The following is an 18,846-nucleotide window of genomic DNA, read 5'->3' as shown; positions in this document are numbered from 1 at the left end:
GTTTTCTTGCTTCCTGGATACAAGACCCAGGATGCATTGCGATAAGGGGAACGGTCTATTGCATGGGCATTAGGTCATATCTTAGTTTCAATATTATGGCCGTTTGTGAAATAAAAGATGTGAAATAAAATATGTTGATCTTTTAAAGTAAATAATGTCTATTATGTTCATTTATTCACTCATCTACTAAAATCCATTTGCATTCAAACATTTTTACAACATTTTTTTGCTTCTCACGGCAAATATTATGTGCGATTAATTTCGATTAATTAGATTAATTAATTACAAAGCCTGTAATTAATTCGATTAATTTTTTTAATCGATTGACAGCACTAATAATAACGAAGTGCAACTGGGTAAGTGCATTCATGAAGCATCTAATAGTAGGAATGCTGGTCTAAGATCAGTTTTTCCAAACCTTATCCATTATTAGCAAAATAGCAAAGCTGATCCTAGATCAGCACTCCTTGTCCTGCAGACGGTGTCGTTTTGTATGGAGTGTACAGAGCGGTAAGGAGGACCTACCTGGGACTTCTGGGTGCTGGTGGGCTTGAGCTGTCTGTAGAAGACCTTTTTGATGATGTCAGGGAACAGACAGGTGACGATGATGACGATGAAGGAGAACCAGGCTGAGCCACTGGACAGTAGCTTGGCGAAGACGCTGTACATGTCCTGAGTGTGGAGGAAGGGCCTGGTGGAGAGGGGAAAAACAAGCTTCATATAGAGTGCTACTGTTATCTCAAAGCGGTTATGTTCTCAGCCATTCCATGCCAACTCCAGGAGGTTACACCACAGAGCCTTGTAGAGCCATTTAAAGTTTGAAACAGATGGTGGCAGGTCCATAAATTTGTAAAGAAAAGCCCTAAATCTTTGAGAATTTGTATGTAGGGATACGTTTGTATGTAGAATTTGTATCTCTCCTGTATCAACATTTTTCCAAAACATACTTTTAGTGTCATTGTATTTGTAAATGAGTCATCTGAGAGCACCTTCTCATTGTGTGAAGACAAACAGATTACCGATATGTGAGAATTGACCCATGGAATATTCAATTTGGCCATTTATACCCACCCGGAAACCAGTGTCAGAAATTTTCGTCTCTCGACTTCAGATATGTCTTTGGATCAACCTTAATCAACCTTTACAGAAAGAACTAACTTTGGTACTCAGTGTTTTGTTTTGTTTATACAACACTTCAAACTATCCTAACTTCATGAATCTTTACATACATGTAACACCCCTATAAGCTCAGATGGAAGTGCCCAATTGCCATTGTGGACTATTACACTTTTTAAACAGGGTTTCATCTATTGCTGCATACATCCGTTGATCAACTTCAAAAAATATGGTATCACTCAAAATGCTATTGAAAATATTACATTTTAAGATAATAGGGGTGTTACAGGTATGAAATGAGGATAGATGGAAGTGTTGTATTGAACAAAACCCACTGAGTACCAAATCTTTCTAGAAAAGCTTATTAAGTTATTAAGGATGTGGAACAAGACCATGCAAGCCCCACTTATTTAAGTATTTATTTTTGCCCAAGATTATTTCAAATTATGATATTGGCGTGACACTTGCCAGATGATTCCTCCGTAGAAGAAGGAGAAGATGAAGTAGAAGGCGACGGATCCCCATGTGACAAAATGATTCATCCAGGTCCAGAAGTGCGTCTCCAGGGCCAGCTGCAGGCAGTTACACAAGGGGGCTGTTTATACAGCACAATTAACATGCAGGCCTGGAGACCTCGCTGGGAATTACTGGAGAGCTGAATAATATTCCACCTGCCCTGTACGGATGTGACATAATCCGTGTATATATGATGGTGATGGCATGTGATATCATCTCCCGGTATACGTTGTACATCCTGGTATACATGCGTGAACGTGAAGAGAAAACACGCTTACCTTCAGCGTGACCGTAATGACCATTACAGTGAAAACCAGTGTGCCAAACGTCCAGTTTCCAGACATCTACAATTAAGAAAAATTCAATAAAACCTTGATAGCCAGGAATAGATTACTTCCATTACACTTCACCTTAGTATAGTTGAACATTAATGAAAAATACAATATTTGGTTCTTTAAGAGAAGAAACCGCAAGATTTACAGCTGGCCTGGAATAAGATTATAAAGCATCTGGGTAATTTAAGTCTCAGCTGAAACTGAAGACAACCTGATAGCGTTTCTCGTCACACAGAGCTGGCAGAAATTGAAGTGCATGTGTGACTTCAAATAGTTAAGCCCGAGGCATCGTGTGGGAAAGTGAGAGTCGCAGACGTCGACGGCTGCTGTAGCTATGCATAAATCCTCTCACAGCAGCTCTCTGCTAGATTTCAAAATCCGGTCACAACAGCAGGGAGGAAGAGCGGGGTAAAAGAAGAAGAGACGGGTGACACAGTGAGGCTATAGCTCTTAAGTAAATGTTCACTCCTGGTTAACAAACAACATCTATTGCAAATAGACTGTGAGAAAAAAAAACAAAAAACCTAGTGACACTGTTGCCTGGATAAATGTTTTTATGTGCCAATCAAAACAACTATGTACTCAATATGAGAACAACAAAAGACAGAATCAAATACATTCTGTAAAGAACCGGTCATAGCATTGCATCCACAACAGGGCCAATTCATTACCAGATGCAGTTCAGAGGACTGAAAGTCATTCTCTGATAGCTCAGTTGCTAGCTCTAAGATAGATTAAAATGGGACCAGCTTCATACTGTGTAATAAAACGGAGTATGCCGTTATCAGAAATGCAATTACCAGAAGCTCAGTCTACATGGAAGACACACAGGCAAGCAGTGATTCCAAGAATCCTGCCAATTAAGCACTCAGCCTTGTGTCCTGTGAAGACCAATCACGTCAGGTCTTAGCAGGAACTGAGCTTCTTAATACAAGAGAGACTGTGGGTTTGGAATCAACATTGTACAAGGTCGATTGGAGGTCGGGTGTCGTGGAACAGCGCATTGCTTGGCGTACCCAAGCCCCACCCTACTCACCTGTCCATTGCCCAATACTGAGGTCTCCTCTCCCATCAGAAGGTAAGAACCAAAAAAGAAGACGAAGGCGTGGAAGAAGCCCAAAAGCGTCCAGTACAGAAAGCTTCTGAAGGAAAGGAGGGAGTTTTTACTGATGTCTCTGGTGGGGGAAACACAAAAAGGAAAAAAGTTAAAAGCAAATCTGTGAACGGATTCAGACTACAGACATTCTGTGGGGTTATTATGCTTTGTATTAAGCATCAGCAAAATTATAGAAATCAAATGCATTGCAATATATAGGTCGAAAAATGTCCAGCAATTCCAATGCGGGGATTTATCCATTCAATGCCAGTGTTCTGGAGCAGTAAATCAGTGTTGTTCCAAACGCTAGTGTCCCTGCAGTGCCAGACCAACATGGCTGCAAACATTCTACATTGTCCATGTGAAAATATCTAACAGAACACATAATTTGAGGAATGAAGAAGAGAAGATATAGAGATAATCTGTAGATTACAGCCATATGCACATGTAATGTTTCAGTTTAAAACAGGCTATCAGTAGCAGCATTGTGACACAATACAGTGCTTGGTTGTATTTGAGTAGGTGGATAAAGCCCTCGGTGAATAAATGATGATCACTGACTGAAATCGAAAATGTAAAAGAAAAAACACAAAAATGCACATATAATTGTCAAGGAAAAATATTTATAACAGCCCAATATCCATGAGCAAACGTGATCAGAATAGGCAGTCTATCGACTGGTTGAAACACTGCCTGTTTAAATGTCTGCTTGGACAACTGTTCATCCACATACCATGTGCGACAAACAGGAACAATCAAAGATAAGCCTCTCTTTTAAAGAATAAGGCCCATTTCTCCCTGTACTCTGACACGGGGAAGTTCAGTGTGAAGGCCCATGGCGTGACTGTCCTACCTGTAGAGTGCTGGTTTGCTCTGCAGCAGGTGCGGATGGAGCAGTTGCTCAAACAGGCTGTACACCAGCACAGGCAGAGAGGTGAAGCAGATGTTGTACAGCGTCAGGTACACGCTGTCATACAGCGTCTGGGGAAGGAGGAGAGCATGTTCGTTCAGCTTCGTCGAAACCGACTGCCCACAGCCTGGTCCTGGAAAGCCGCATGATTCAATTGCTGCTCCGCTACTCTATTACTAAACTCAGTTGATGAATTAGCGACTCGGTAAAACTCGTTTTCGTTGGTCTGGCCTGGATGGTGATTTCAGGCAACTCTCCAATGACTGGAGTCGAGGACCATATCAAGCTCTCCCAGGGCTCTATGCAAATATTTTCTTTTCAAGGAGAGCATGTACTTCTAAGCTGAAAAATGTAGGATCACACTAATGCATCCCGATTAGTAGATGTGCTCCAAAATGATAATTTTTCCAGATAGCATCATCGATTTTCAATTTTCAGGAGCAAATACTTGTGAAATGGAACCACTGTAGAGCCCTGTCTCCTGTTCAGCGGATGCCTGCTACTCACAGGCCAGGCTCAATTACTGGCTGTGTCAGGAATGGCTGAGTACAGCTGGCGACAGCAGTCAGCTAAACTGAGCTAGGCAGCCGTGGCACTGTGAGAGAGTGTTGCCTGCTACCCACTGTCCCTTATGTACTGAGACCTTCCTAATGTGTGAAGGCTTACAGAGTGAAACGCCAACTGCTTTCGATTGCTCAGCCTTTGTGTATATGTTACACCAATTAAAACTCAAATTCATACATTCAATAAAATAGGGGTACAGATATTGGTTATATTTACCAAGCACTAGGTCATAAACTTGGTTTTGGTACCAAGGTGAAGTAATAATTTGATTTGCAACAAAATTTAAATCAACAGTAGGCCACAAGGATTGTCATAATCCTTGAAACACTTTAATCCTGTGGTCCTTGGCCATGTACACATAGAGTGTGTTCACCCGCATTCAATAAAGCACAGAAAATTCAACAGTAATACATTTAGACACAGAAATAGTGCAACATTTTGATGAGAATGTATTGTAATACTTAGAAACAGAAATGAATAGGTAACATAGTGATGCCTTTATAAACAAGAACAGTAATACATTTAGACACAGATAGTGATGCATTTAGACACTTACTTGTTGTGAGAACAGACAGAAGAACTGGTATAAAAACTGGGGTGTTATAAAACACACGTTCTGGAAAACAAATAATTATAAAGTCAAAAAATATTTAAATTAATCAAACGTTGTGCTCAGATACAGCTGGAATTGTTCCTGGGCAATAATCACTTAAGAGAGAGAATCTATTACTTACCTTGTAGAAAAAGTACTGTACAAGTGTTGCTATTCTGATGTAGTAAACATGACCATGGACAAGCAGTAATTTGGCCAGGAATCTGAACCTTGCAATTGCATAATCGCTGTTCCTCACAGCTTGTCTTCCCTCCTTGCCCATGATACCTGAAAATAATTGCATTGTTTTCAAACCGGAAAGAATGCACTCAGTTGAGTGCAGACCTCCATGAAAGTGCAGCAATATGAATGTGCACAGCAAAGGGCAATACAGTCATTACTGTTTGAGATGTTTGGACTAATGGTGATGCTAAAAGGAAAGGTTGTGAGGTGACCAACATAGATAGGTTTCTTCCTCTCTGGAACATGAATGGGCCCAGCAGGTTTCATAGCAAACCGGCCATTACTTTTTGGGATAAGTTGATAAACATTTGAAAGTTTGGCCGGATGTTGACACTAGAGGAAAGGTCATGGGGTCACCAAAATCAATAGGTTTCTTAATCTTTGGAACATGATTTTTCATGGCATGATATTTCATGGCAGTATGACCATTGCTTTTCCAGATACAATATGTCACAAGCACATCGAACAAGCGAACAAATAGACATCATTACATATCCTCCTTGGCGGAGGTAGCTGTTCACATTTGTCTTTTATTAACTTTGCTATTACATTAATGTTTTGCCTATATCGCTGACTGTTTTTATCAGTCAATGGCTTCCTTTACTGGCCTTGGCAGTCCTCACGTTGACGAACACCAATAACAGTCTCTAAAGGCAATCAAAAGCCTAGAATCAAGACTAGATACTGAAAGCTTTCTTCTACCTACACTAAGGAAGAAAAAGCCGAGAAGCCAACTATCCAATTATTTTCGGTCCCCTAAAATGGGGGGACAATGTTTAAAAAGGGATGCAATTCCTAAACATATCAGCCGATATGGATGTAAATACCCTGAAATTACTGGTGACGGTGCTGTCTGCACCATATTCATTGTTTCATTTCAGTTAAACTAATGTTTTTTCTGTACAATAATATTAGAAATCTCTCCAATTCTAACTTCAGGAGCATATGAACAGGTTTATCAGCCTGTGAATAATTTTTCCCAAAAGTGACATTGAGTTTCCACACTCACCGATACCGACGTTAGCTTCTTGGATCATACTGACATCATTAGATCCATCCCCGATTGCTAATGTAATGGGCTTCTCAGGGGATGTCTTAATCAGTCGCACCACCTGCCAAATTAACAACAGAATTATCATCAAATTATTCCTGAGGTATCACACTGATATTTTTACAAACTACAGCAACACAAATTGTTCGGAAGCCAAATTTCACTGGCTGTCCCGAAACTTCCATGAGATCTATTTTTCATTCAATAATTATCAGATAAAATATGACATTATATTACAGTTACTTAACAGTTTTATCCTTAGCGACTTACAGTTGATTTGACTAAGCAGGGTTTAGGGTTATTGTGGTTACACTGGGGTTTAAACCACCAAACTCCATGCACCTTAGCACAGATATACACTTTATTAGGTATTTATTACATTTATTACATTTGAACTGTCACCTTCGACCAGTCTGGCCTTTCTCCTCTGACCTCTCTCATTATATACATAAACATAGAAAGAAATGACAGTGAATGACACACTATCAAATCCGTGTTCAGAAATAAGTATTAAAATGATCATATGTGGATGTGGCTTTGGACCTCTCTAGGCCCGGGGTGGAGTTGTGGAAGGGGCTGTGGTTTAGGGCGGTGCCTGGGCTCAGAGGTGACATACCTTGGCCTTCTGCAGCGGCGCCATGCGACAGCACAGCACGGCCGAGCAGTTTCTGCACACCTCCATGAAGAGCTTCTCATGCTGCCTCAAGGCGAGAGAGAGGCTGGCCCCATCCACCACCAGCCCGTGCTGGACCACGTGATCCTCGTGGATCCTGCAGGGGGCAACAGGGAGCCAACATTACAGTCTCTGCGCTCTGGGACACAAGGGAACTGCACGGTACACAGCTTCACTGTGAGATCAGCTCCTATGAGCGACACTACGGTTATTTGTTTTGTTTTAGTGAATTAGAAATGTTTAAGCAGTGAATTAGGTAATAATCCACCCCAGGTGTGGATTTAAGGCTGAAACGAGATTCAAAATCAAAATGTACCGTCTTTGCAAATAAAGCCCACCCCTTGACCTGCTAGTCTCGCAAGTGCCCCATCAGTACTAAGACTATTCAGATTTGTGACAAAATATATATTGATAATGACATTTACTATTCAAGCATGGGATATCATGATGGCACAGGATATAGTTCCTGGTCACTTTTCCCAAGTTAGTATTTTGGCTTAGTGGCTTAGACCAGGGGTGTCAAATTGAATTCCCAGGGGGCCGCAGTGTCTGAACCAAGGGTGCCCAGAACACCCCAAAAATGCTGCAGCCCTCCAGGACCGCAGTTTGACACCTGTGGTTTAGACGATAAAAAAACGATCTTATTCTGTCAAACTAGCGTGAGCTAATATTATCTGGCCAACTATAGATAGCATGTACAATCACACCCCTCCGTGCAAATTTCAAGGATTAGTTTCACGACACAATGGCCTCTTAGCAGTATCCTTCGCTTAGCTCGCGACAGGCTTATATTGTGTTGTGTGTTATCCGCACCGCCATGACAACAGTGGCTAAGCGCACCTAATAACAACTTCCCCACAGATTCCCCACGGATATTAATTAGAGCTCTCCCGTTTAATGAAGGATTCCTCAGTGAATACTTCCGGCGGAGCAGGGCTGTCGGACCCTGCGTGTTTACAGAGAGCGAGTAGAGGAGTAAACCATGGAGGAGGGAGGGGTGCAGAGGCAGGGGCCCACCTCCTGGCCAGCCCCCTCAGCTGCTCGGCGCAGTCTCTGTCCGACTTCTGCTGCAGCAGCTCCAGAACGTTCATGGTGCGGTAGAAGTGGCCACAGGACAGGCTGACGCTGACTGCCGTTTCGTGCTTGTCCCCGGTCAGCACCCAAATCTTGATCCCTGCCAGGCGCAGCGCCTCGATGGTCTCCTGAACTTTTTCCTGCAGCCTGAGAAGGACCATGTGGTCAACCACGGTCAACCATTTAACCTGAAAATAGGACTCTTTAACGGTCAACCATTTTACCTGAAAATAGGGCTCTTTAACGGTCAACCATTTTACCTTTCAGAGTAGACTCTGTAAACACGGCTACAGTAAGGCTAAAATTCTGCATAGTACGCCTTTAATACTCCTTCGTATTTTCACCTGAAAATCTCACTGATATTGTATATTGATCTGACCAGTAATATGGCCCAAAGAATATTACATTTAAAGCATAATTTTCCCTTTAAAGAAAACTGCATTTTGCAATACACGGTCAGCTATACCTACCCACAATGTCGTACCAATGCACAGCCAAGTTAAAGAGGCTTGTTTTGGGCAAGATACTTTGGCAAGAATAACTTGGAAAAAAGTAAGACCATTTTAATGCACGAACTGCCCTTACCAACCACAATGCATTCTTCAGAACACGCAATAAAGAGTTACATTCAGGAGCTACAGCTATTGTGAATGACTTCTTTTCATTCAGCTGAAGCAATCGCAAGTCAGCTAACAAACCAGCAGAATTAACTTTTTTGGCAGAGAGCACTGCCATGTATAATACAGCCCAGATCATTGTCACAATCCAGCAACACTAACTCTATATTTATAAAAATGTTCTGATTTTCTTCAGACTGTGAGCAGGTGCTGGGCACCACAAGAGAATTATATGATGACTCACATCTGAGGAAAAAATAATTACACAGGGAGAGAAAACGGAAGCACTTGCTGCTTTTTGGATTTCAGCACAATGCAGCCTGGGCAGTAATGGGGCTGTCCAATCTTATGCGAGAAGGGCAGTTTGGCCACAGGCTTTTCTTCCAGCTCTAAAACATTTGATTCAACAAATCAAGTTGCTGATTAAAGACGACGATTAGCCGGATCAAGTGTCAGCTATTGTCTGATAAGACTGGACCCCCCCCCCCCCCCCGTTATCAGGTTTAGGTAGGTTTCACTTCAAAAGAAAAAGGTTACAAAAAGGTTCACATCCCTCGAAGGCCACTGCAGTGATGTCTTTAAACAAAGACACTCAACTCACTTAACTTTTGGATCATTTTGTGGAGCTTACACCATTGTATTTGCAAGCTAACAACATTAGCTTCCGCCTGGCTCCCAATTCACTCACGTTCATTTTTGGAACCTCGCCAAAATTAAGTTTTAAGGCTATCTAGGGAGAAGTATAGATGCATAAATGAGTACTAACATCACGCACCCAATGAGTTTGGATGCACTTAATTGTGTTTAGCAGATAAGATGCTTCTGCACACATTTTGCTGCTATCATCAGTTACATCAGTGACGACAAGTGAGCCAGCACTTGTGGCAGTCACAGATGCCCAAACCATAACTCCCCCACCATCATGTTTCACAGAGGAGGGGGGTGCTTTGGATCTTGGGCAGTTCCTTTGCTCTCCACACTTTGCTCTTGCCATCACTATGCAGGCTCTTTTAGTTACTTCTTAGCAAATTGCGGAAACCCTGATTTTGTGGCTGACAGATCTATCTGACAGGTGTTTGGGGGTTTTTGTTCATCAGAGTGACAATTCTTTGGTCTTCCATGGCCGACCAGCTCCTTTGCAATTACTCAGCTCCTTTGAGATTACTAGGTTCACCAGTGCTTTTTCTTCTTAATGACATTCCTAACACTTGATCTTATTAAGTCTAATGTTTGGCATATGCATCTGTTTTTTATGATTTCACAGCCTCATAATGGCATCATGGACTTTCACTGGCACAACTCTGGTCCTCATGTTGACAAATTGCAATAACAGACTGCAAAGGCACTCAAAAGCCAAGACTCGGGATTAGATACTGAAAGCTCTCTTAAACCTGCACTAAGGAAGCAATTGAACACACTTGACTATTCAGAAACGCTAGTGATGCCATTTGTCCAAAACATTTTGGTGCCTTGAAATGGGGGGGTATGTATAAAAACTATACAAGCTATAATTTCTACAGGGTGAAACCAATATGTATTAAACCACATGTGAATTGTTTGATAACAAATCTATAATTGTGGAGTACAGAGCCAAATCAAGAAAGACTACATCTAAGTCCCAAACATTATGGAGTTAGCTGCATGTAATCAGAATGTTCTGAACTGAACATCCTAACACTGATGTAACGAGCACTCCTGCCAAATGAAAGCAACAGAGTTCTAAAACACGGACTCGAAACTTCCAAGAACCTTCCAGAAAACCGCATCTTCAAAAGGGTTACACCGTACTGCCTCTGTCGCAACTCTCCCGGCTGCCGCATAAGCTGTGCACATGACAAAATGACGTCATGCTTTGCAGACGGCGAGGATGCTAGACGCTGGTAATTCGATTGATTTGGCTCCACCCGTCTGCCAGCGGCAGGGCCGGGGGCACTGGCTGCTCTTTAAGGAGGGCGGGGCTGATCTAATCACAGCTCACTTCGGGATCTAAACTGGATTAGCGCTGACGGCACGGCGTTGCTCTGTCGCCTGCACCCCGCCCTCCTGGCACCGCTGACGACAGGCTCGTCTCCAAAACGCACCCCAGACCCTTGAGCCCGTTACGTTTTCGGCCAAGACTTTAAACTAAGAGTTTAAACGGTAACTGTAAATTACAGCTCTTTTGTTTCCCTCATTAGCAGCTCCTTGACCCTGTCGCGGCTGCAGAAATAACAGACGGCCTGCCCTTTACCGCAGAGCTGAATCTCCCTTTCTATGAACACAACTAAAACAGAGTAAACCTCAGTATACCAAGGCATGCTCCTTATTTGTGTCCTAAAGCTGAATTTTCACAATCATCTCACCTATCAGAATCGAAGAACATAATTTGATGGACTGGAAACAATGTACTGTAGTCTGCTTTGAATGTGTCTCGCTACGATAACTAGCACAATGGGTAATGAGGATTGCATTCGCGCCATTCGGAAGCCAGATACCGACCCTGAAAGCGGAACGTGAAAGTATACTTTTGCAACTGATTTGCATTTTAACTGATTTGCATTTTAACACAATTTAGAGAAGTTGTTGGCATTAAAAATGTACATGCTTTTCTTTTTTAAATGCCATTTAAACGTCTTTAGCCTATAGCGTATTGGTTAAGGTGCTTGATTGGGACATGGATGGTTGGCAGTTCAAGCTGTTGGGCCCTTGATTCACCCTCAATGCATCCTTGACTGTCAACTCTGGTCCTTGAGTTGACAAATACCAGAAACAGACTCCAAAGGCAATCAAAAGAATCAAGACTAGATACTGAAAGCTCTCTTAATCCTGCACTAAAGAACCAATTGAACACACTTGATTAAATTTTTAGTGGTATGAAAAATGTATCTGCTTTTCTTTTTAAAATGCCATTTAAAGCATTCAGTGTTACTGGTCATTTACTGTGAGCAGCCTATAGCCTAGTGGCTAAGGTGCATGACCGGAAGGTTGGCAGTTCAAGCTGTTGGGTCCTTAAGCAAGTAAATAATAACAATAATAATAAAAATAATAATAATAATAATAAAAATAATAATAAAAATAATAATAATAATAATAATAATAATAATAATAATATCCCTTGATAACATTTTGGTTGTGATTCCCAGAGGAACCACTGCACAGCCTTGCCAGCCCAGTTCCGCTCTGCTCTCCCCTACGGCCCCTACTGCACACGCACTTGTCCTCCACGCCGGTGGCCCCGAGCAGCTCCAGGTCCCTCTCAATGAAGCTGAAGACCTCAGCCAGCTTCTCCTCCCTCTGCTGCAGGGCAGTGCGGGCCCGGTGGAGCCTCTTCTCCACGTCCTGGTACTCCTGCTCGCCGAATCGCCTGCAGGCCACCACCAAGGTGCGTAAGCCTTTCTGATGGGAAACACAAGGGCGAGGAGGTGAGGACCCGATCGAATCCAGCCGGACCATTCAATGAAACGATTCGATTCAAGAAAAAAATTTCTTTCGTAAATATGACTTAACTTAGGGCCCGAAGAAGTAGCAATTAAGAAAGTACCTGCTAAAAAAAAAATTCCACCAATTTACTCAAAGAGCTGGTTTCACTAACTCCTTCTACCTCCTGGCTGAAGAATTGTGCAAATTAGCAAATCCAGGTGATTCGAACAAAATACTGGGGCTGACTTTTACTTTCTGGACCTGGATTTTCCACCTCTGCTCTTAGTAGAGAGATTAATCACCATTTATTTTAAGAGCCTAATGATTTCCTTAATACGCCTGGAATTACACTGCTGGCTGCTGCAGATGAATGGATTCCCTTCTCTGAATTATTTGGGGGGGCGTCTAAGAATTTATTTCATAATGAGCCAATCTAAGAAATATTTTGTGACTGGAAGGGTTGCCAGAGTAATTTTGAGAGCCCTTGTTGTCTTTTATAAACTAATGCATTATCTGCCTGCAACATCACACTAATATGAAGAGCATAGTTCTTACTATACCACATTAAACCTTGTGATTGGTTTGGGTCAAAATGACCTGTTTTAAACTTTTAGTAAAAGAGGAGTGACACATTTGAGATATGTATTTCTTAACCAGTGACTAACCCAGTGTACATCTGGTTCTTATTTTGTGTTTCTATTTGTTATCAACCATCTGTAATTGCTTTATGTCTCAGAAGTTTCTCTTTGACTACATTAAGAAAAAGATGAAAAATAATTGAGAATGTCAGTTCGAAAACAAGAATCCTGGTCTTAGTCCAATATTTGACAAATAAACATAATTTATGCCCCACCTGCCTTCCTTATAGTGGATTAAAAAACAAAACAAATCACATCTTTTTCACAAATGAATTACACTTTATTTGTTAAATATGATTTACCTAGCAAAAGTAATTGGCAACCGTTAACTATATATAGTTCATATTGTTTGGAAGGGAGATAAAGATAATCAATTGAGTAGCTTTGCATACATTTTTATCTCTGTATTGCTTTAAAATAGCAAAAATGTCCTGGGTATATTTGACCCATGGCTCAGTGTTTCACACGTGCTAATACGTAAACAGACCACAAGCATTAATATTCTTGGATAATATATATATACACAAATAAACAAGCAATAAACAAACGTGTTTATGGTTAAGGTTATGAAAGAGTTGCCTGACATGTTGACAGGACTGAATGGAAAATGAGCACAGATGCACTGCAAAACAATGACTGTCTTAACAAGTGCTTTAGTCTTGTAACCTGACTTTATTTTATTTCTTTCAAGAAGAAAAATATTAGCTTACTTTCAGTTACTGTTTGCTTGCTTTCAGTTACCCCATTGGCAAATCTTGAAATTAGTCAAATCGTCTTACCTCATTGGCAATTGTTTTGTCTTATTTAGCAGAAAAGTGAAAGAAATAAGATTTTAAGTCTCAATATAAGACCAAAATACTTGTTGAGATTAACCTATTTTTAGGTTTTTGCAGTGTTAGCTGAATTTCACTCCCATTGTCATTATTTCTTACCATTGCAAACTCATCGACATGGGCTCGTGTTTTAGCTATTTCTCCACTCTTGGTGTGAGGAAAAACTGATGACTCTGCTCCTTTAGTGAACAACACCTTTTCCCCTAAAAGCAAGGACATACCAATGGATGAACGCGTACGCACACAGTGAGCTCATATTCACAACAATGCTCAAGCGAAGTTCACACGTACCTGACGGGGTTTCTACAATCACACTCATTCTTCTTCTGTTTGCATCAAACTCTAAAACGTGGAGCAGTTTATACCTGCCACAAGTAAAATGGTTTGAGCTAGTGACTGGGCACCAAAAAAAAAAACATTGCACAAAAACAACATATCAGATAGTACTGGAAACTATCATTCATTAAAATAAATGTAGCCTGAACTATGACCATTAATCACACATACTGTCACGTTCTGTCAATCTGTCTACCTCTACTAACGTTTTATCTGTCGTGTTTTCACAGTATACAGCCCTGTGTACATGCAGAGGAAGCGATAAAGGTCCTTACTTCTCTGATCCTCCTACAGTGTGGATTTCCATGTTTTCACCATTGCTTCCCATAAAGGCAACACCCACCCTGCATTTAAAAAAAGCACAAACATCACATTCCTGCCCACTGAGTCACGTTACAAGTAACATGCAAGACATCAATCCCCGATTCTACCTAAATCTCATCACAGGTTTTCATTTGTGGAGAGAGGCACTACCTCCATATTGCAACACTGACTAACAATCGAGTCAGACTGATAGAAAAGCTCCATAATCCATGAGGAATGCTATGTTTTCCCCAGTTATTGCCAGTTTCGTGTCATTACCTTTTCATAGCTTCCACTAAAGCCTTCTCGTCCGGAGAGGAAGCGTAGTACTCCATGTGGGACGAGGCCCCGTTGGCGTGCTGGGGACTGTCCTTCCGTCCGTCCACCTGATCGTAGCTGATCTGCACCGTGTGACAAAGTGCCACGGCCTTCAGGAAGAGCTGCTCCTCCTGTCCCTGCGAGGCAGGAAACCAGCAGGCTTAAATCACAGCGAACAGGCTCGCCCTCCAACACAAAGGTCTCCTCAGTACACGATGGACACCTGACGCAAAAGGCTAATAATGGTATTTAAGTAGCTAGTGCCTTAGTCTGAGACACTCTAGAATTGTTTTGTATAAATTTGGTCTCTGGTGTATGTTGTGTGGGGTTTTTTTTAAATGAATGCTCGAGATACTTTATTTAACAAAATACAAAAAATGACATATTAAGTAACAGACCACTTTTCAGATTAAAAACTTAATTGAGGGCATCTGGGATTACCTGGAGAGCCGGAAACAAGCGCGACAACAAAACTGTACAGAAGACCAGAGGAATGTTCTCCTGGGAAAAACCTGCCAGCTAATTTCCTTAGGTAAACTGTCCTGCAGTTTTATAAGAGAACTGATGCAGTTTTAAAGACGAAAGGTCATCACAACAAATATTGATTTGATTTAGTTTAACGGTTAACTGCTCTCTTTATAGTCAATTTTTTGATATTTGAAACTATTTCATAATTTTTGAGCACCTTTGCATAACGGATTTTTTCTTTATATTATACTTTCCAGTTCTTTAAGCTATATGGATTTAGTGGCTGTAACATTGCTAGATAATGAAGTCCTTGCCGAAGAGTTGCACAGGGAAGACAGCTATTACCAATTGAGGCACAGGGCCATCCAGACAGTCGGCCATCATTCCTTCTGGTATGAGCTTGCCGTTGACCTCCACAAACTTTCCGCCGTTGATGGAGCACTCGCGGAACTGCATCTCGTTCTCGGTTAGAGTGCCCGTTTTGTCGGTGAACACATACTCCACCTGGAAGACAAGCAGGGTGACGTGGAGTGACAATCTACAGCCATCCGGTCAGGCAGAGAAAATTACAATGAGATAATTAGCCATTAGGCACCTGTCCCAGCTCTTCGTTAAGGTCTGAGGTGTTGACCTCGGCATTCTGGTCACTCTCCTTGTGGTAGAGGTCCAGGTCCCAACTTATGAAGAACGAGCCCAAGAACTTCTGCATCTCCACAGTCACGTACAGCGAAATGGGGATGATGAAGTTGTACAGAACCATGAAGGCCAGAAAGTCGGCAATAAACTTCAAAATCTGAGAGGAGAAAAGGGTCATAATATTTGTGAGTAATTTCCTGAGCCTTCTGTGTGGGTGAGAGCCTCCAATTGTGCTTAGTGGAAGCCTGCCACTGATGTGTTAGCTCACAGCCAGCCACCCTACTGCAACCACTAATCGAAAAAGAAAAAAAAACAGCAAATATCCAAGGCACTCCCACTGGCACCACTTGGCTGACTGAATGAAACTCCCTGCAGAGCTGATAGCAAGGCTAACTCAAACTTGGCCTGTGAGACCTGCAGTACCCCTGACAGAAACTCAGTTTATCACTGTATTGATTCCTCTCAAATAGCTTCAGACCCCAGTAGTGTTGGGCAGTGTTACCTGTAAAACCTGCAGAACTACTGTCCTGGAATCAGTGTTCTTTTAGGGTTTGATTACACAATAAAGGATTCCTCAAGTACAATTTTATAACTGTTCAGGTAACATACATTAAAGCAAATTAATAATGTTATAATGTCTTAAAATAGTAAAAGGTTTTTTTTTTTTTTTTTAAATGCCCAAACTACTCTCCAGGGTAATACAGCACTACAATTAATTTTTCATGTTCAATATCGAGAACTTTCAAGGTTTTCAAGGATCCATGGGAACTCTATCGTGGTTACCCACCCTGGAGAATACATTTTCAAATCAACCACAATTGCAACCCCTTTTTCTGCACCATGTCCTAAAATAAAATATTCTTCAGCAACCTTAAGTGATACAAAGTCTGGCAGTAACAAAAACCAACACACACAGGGATCCCTAAGAACTATGTTCATCAACTCCTGTTATGGAGAGCCACGGTGTCAGGTGGATGTTTACATGTTAAAAACCAAATGCAACCACATCAGACCCAAGAAACTAAGCAATCAGTTATCTGTGTTATCAACTGCTTCAAAGCGTCTATTCCTAATCTGGATTAGAATTGGAGTTCAGTTGAGTGCCTATTTTAAAAGATAATCCAGCGATAGTGTATTGAATAAAGAATACTGCCAAGAGACAACCAAGAATGACATGGTAATATTCAGCCACATATCAAACCTAATTTTGAAGATATCTTTTGGATTTTAGATGCTTCTGCTTTCACATTCAGCATTGTGAGTGTCATCACCCGAAACCACCAATATCATGTGACGAGCGATTACAGAACACTAACAAATTGGATCGATATTGCAACACGAAATACCGAGGTATGACAAATATCCATATAGAAACAACAAATCGTAAATGGTTGACATTTATATAGCGCCTTTATCCAAACCGCTGTACAACTGATGCTTCTCATTCACCCATTCACACACTCACACACCACTGCCGATTGGTTGCCATGCAAGACACCAACCAGCTCGTCACGAGCATTAGGGGGTTAGGTATCTTGCTCAGGGACACTTTGACACTCCCAGGGTGGGATCGCACCGGCCTTACTGCCTGAGCCAATGTCGCCCCAACATTGGCTCAGCGATCATAGACTAATAAAGGAGCAAATGTAGCCTGAAATACTTTTGCTATTCCCTGAAACAGCTGCCTGTACAGCACATGCAACTGATGCAGTGGCTAACATGACTGGTCAGTGGACAGTGCATGCTATAGTGAGCCCTGCTGTGGAGCATACTTGGCTGCTGTTCCTCTCCTGCTCAGTCTTTTGGTTGTAGAAAGGCTCGTCCCACTTGCCCTCGGCTTGCCAGGCGTACTTCAGGATGGTGCTGAGAACGGCCTCAAACAGCAAGATTCCCAGGTAGATGAGCAGATATGTGTTCATGGACCTGAAACATGGAAAAAGAGAATTGTACCCACACCATATTTTCTACACTGTCACTGTTTTACACTGATTGTAGTATCAGTTGAAGGGTCTGTCAGCTTTAATTTCAGGGTATGTACATCCATATCACTGCAGGGGATGACCAAATTATACTTTGAGTTGTCAGGAAAAACCCCTCTTCAACTGTCAAACAGATCAAGAACATGTAGGCGTAGATGTGTTAAGGACAAAAAATAAAGAGACTACACCAGCATAACCTCAGAGGGTTCACTGCAGATTGCTGGTAAGCTTTAAGAACAGAAGAGCCAGGTTTGAGCTCGCAAAAAAAAGTGTACATATACATCTCATCAGGTCAGATCCAACCAAACTGAAGGCAAAAAGTCCCTGAACAAGATGGCTGCAGTACAGACTAGGCAGAGCATCACCATGGAAGATACCCAGCGCCTGGTGATGTCTATGGGTTGCAGACTTCACCCAATCTTCGAATGCAAAGAATTTACAACCAAGGACTAAATATGAATTTATGTAGGATTATGCTAATTTGTCCAAGTACTTTTGGTCTGTTAAAATGGGGGGACTATGTACAAAGGGCTGTAATTACTACATGGTTAACTGGATACAGAGGCAAATACCCCTTACACTAAAGCTGACTGTCCGCACACTAACCTAATATTCATAATTTAATTTCAAATCCAATGTGTTTTACATAGCCAAAACAAAGATTTTGCCACGGTCAGAACAAAACAGTTCTCTACAACCTTCTGTTCAGCTCAATTAAATTACAATCTCCCCTAATGCATTTCCTTCTCTTTTCATGGGCACAATAAAAAAATAAAAATAAAAATACCTATTGATGTGTGGAAAAATTAGGCAAAGGGCAAATAAAAATAATGGATCACTCTTAGTCTTTCTGCAAAATTGAAAGAAATATTGATTTGGTCTATGCAATAAACTACATCTAGGACAACCGGACACACACCCTGAGACTCTGCATTGCAACTCTAAAAGAATTTAAAAAATGGAAAGCAAATGCAGGTATTCATGTGTCATGCATATATTGTTTTTTGCTGAGGTTGGTCTTGATGCAGATGTTATCAAGGAATGATTACATGATGTTTAGACAGGGCTGTACTCTAATATTTTTTACAAGGAGCACGTGCTTATAAGACAAAGAAAATAGGAAACACTAATGCATGCCAATTAGTATTT

At 41.4% G+C, this 18,846-nt stretch overlaps 1 protein-coding gene across 3 annotated transcripts in view; it reads right to left on the bottom strand.

The window, feature by feature from the left end:
• The window catches only part of LOC133128338 (phospholipid-transporting ATPase IF-like), a 43,425-nt gene that overhangs the window by 10,516 nt on the left and 14,063 nt on the right, over positions 1-18,846 (bottom strand). For all 3 annotated transcript variants that reach the window (XM_061241749.1, XM_061241752.1, XM_061241753.1), the window contains exons 11-28: positions 17,491-17,641; positions 15,678-15,875; positions 15,428-15,586; positions 14,576-14,751; positions 14,269-14,337; positions 13,949-14,022; positions 13,757-13,860; positions 11,981-12,162; positions 8,114-8,317; positions 7,040-7,193; positions 6,382-6,484; positions 5,272-5,417; positions 5,094-5,153; positions 3,917-4,044; positions 3,004-3,142; positions 1,911-1,976; positions 1,588-1,688; positions 526-694 (exon numbers count right to left, since the gene is read on the bottom strand). In XM_061241749.1, coding sequence (XP_061097733.1) covers positions 526-694; positions 1,588-1,688; positions 1,911-1,976; positions 3,004-3,142; positions 3,917-4,044; positions 5,094-5,153; positions 5,272-5,417; positions 6,382-6,484; positions 7,040-7,193; positions 8,114-8,317; positions 11,981-12,162; positions 13,757-13,860; positions 13,949-14,022; positions 14,269-14,337; positions 14,576-14,751; positions 15,428-15,586; positions 15,678-15,875; positions 17,491-17,641 — 2,383 coding nt within the window. The remainder of the gene's footprint in view (positions 1-525; positions 695-1,587; positions 1,689-1,910; positions 1,977-3,003; positions 3,143-3,916; positions 4,045-5,093; positions 5,154-5,271; positions 5,418-6,381; positions 6,485-7,039; positions 7,194-8,113; positions 8,318-11,980; positions 12,163-13,756; positions 13,861-13,948; positions 14,023-14,268; positions 14,338-14,575; positions 14,752-15,427; positions 15,587-15,677; positions 15,876-17,490; positions 17,642-18,846) is intronic.

This window comes from Conger conger, chromosome 5 (assembly GCF_963514075.1).
Source record: "Conger conger chromosome 5, fConCon1.1, whole genome shotgun sequence".
Classification (NCBI taxonomy): domain Eukaryota; kingdom Metazoa; phylum Chordata; class Actinopteri; order Anguilliformes; family Congridae; genus Conger; species Conger conger.
The sequence above is the reverse complement of the archived record's forward strand: the minus strand, read 5'-3'. Positions and strand labels throughout refer to the sequence as shown.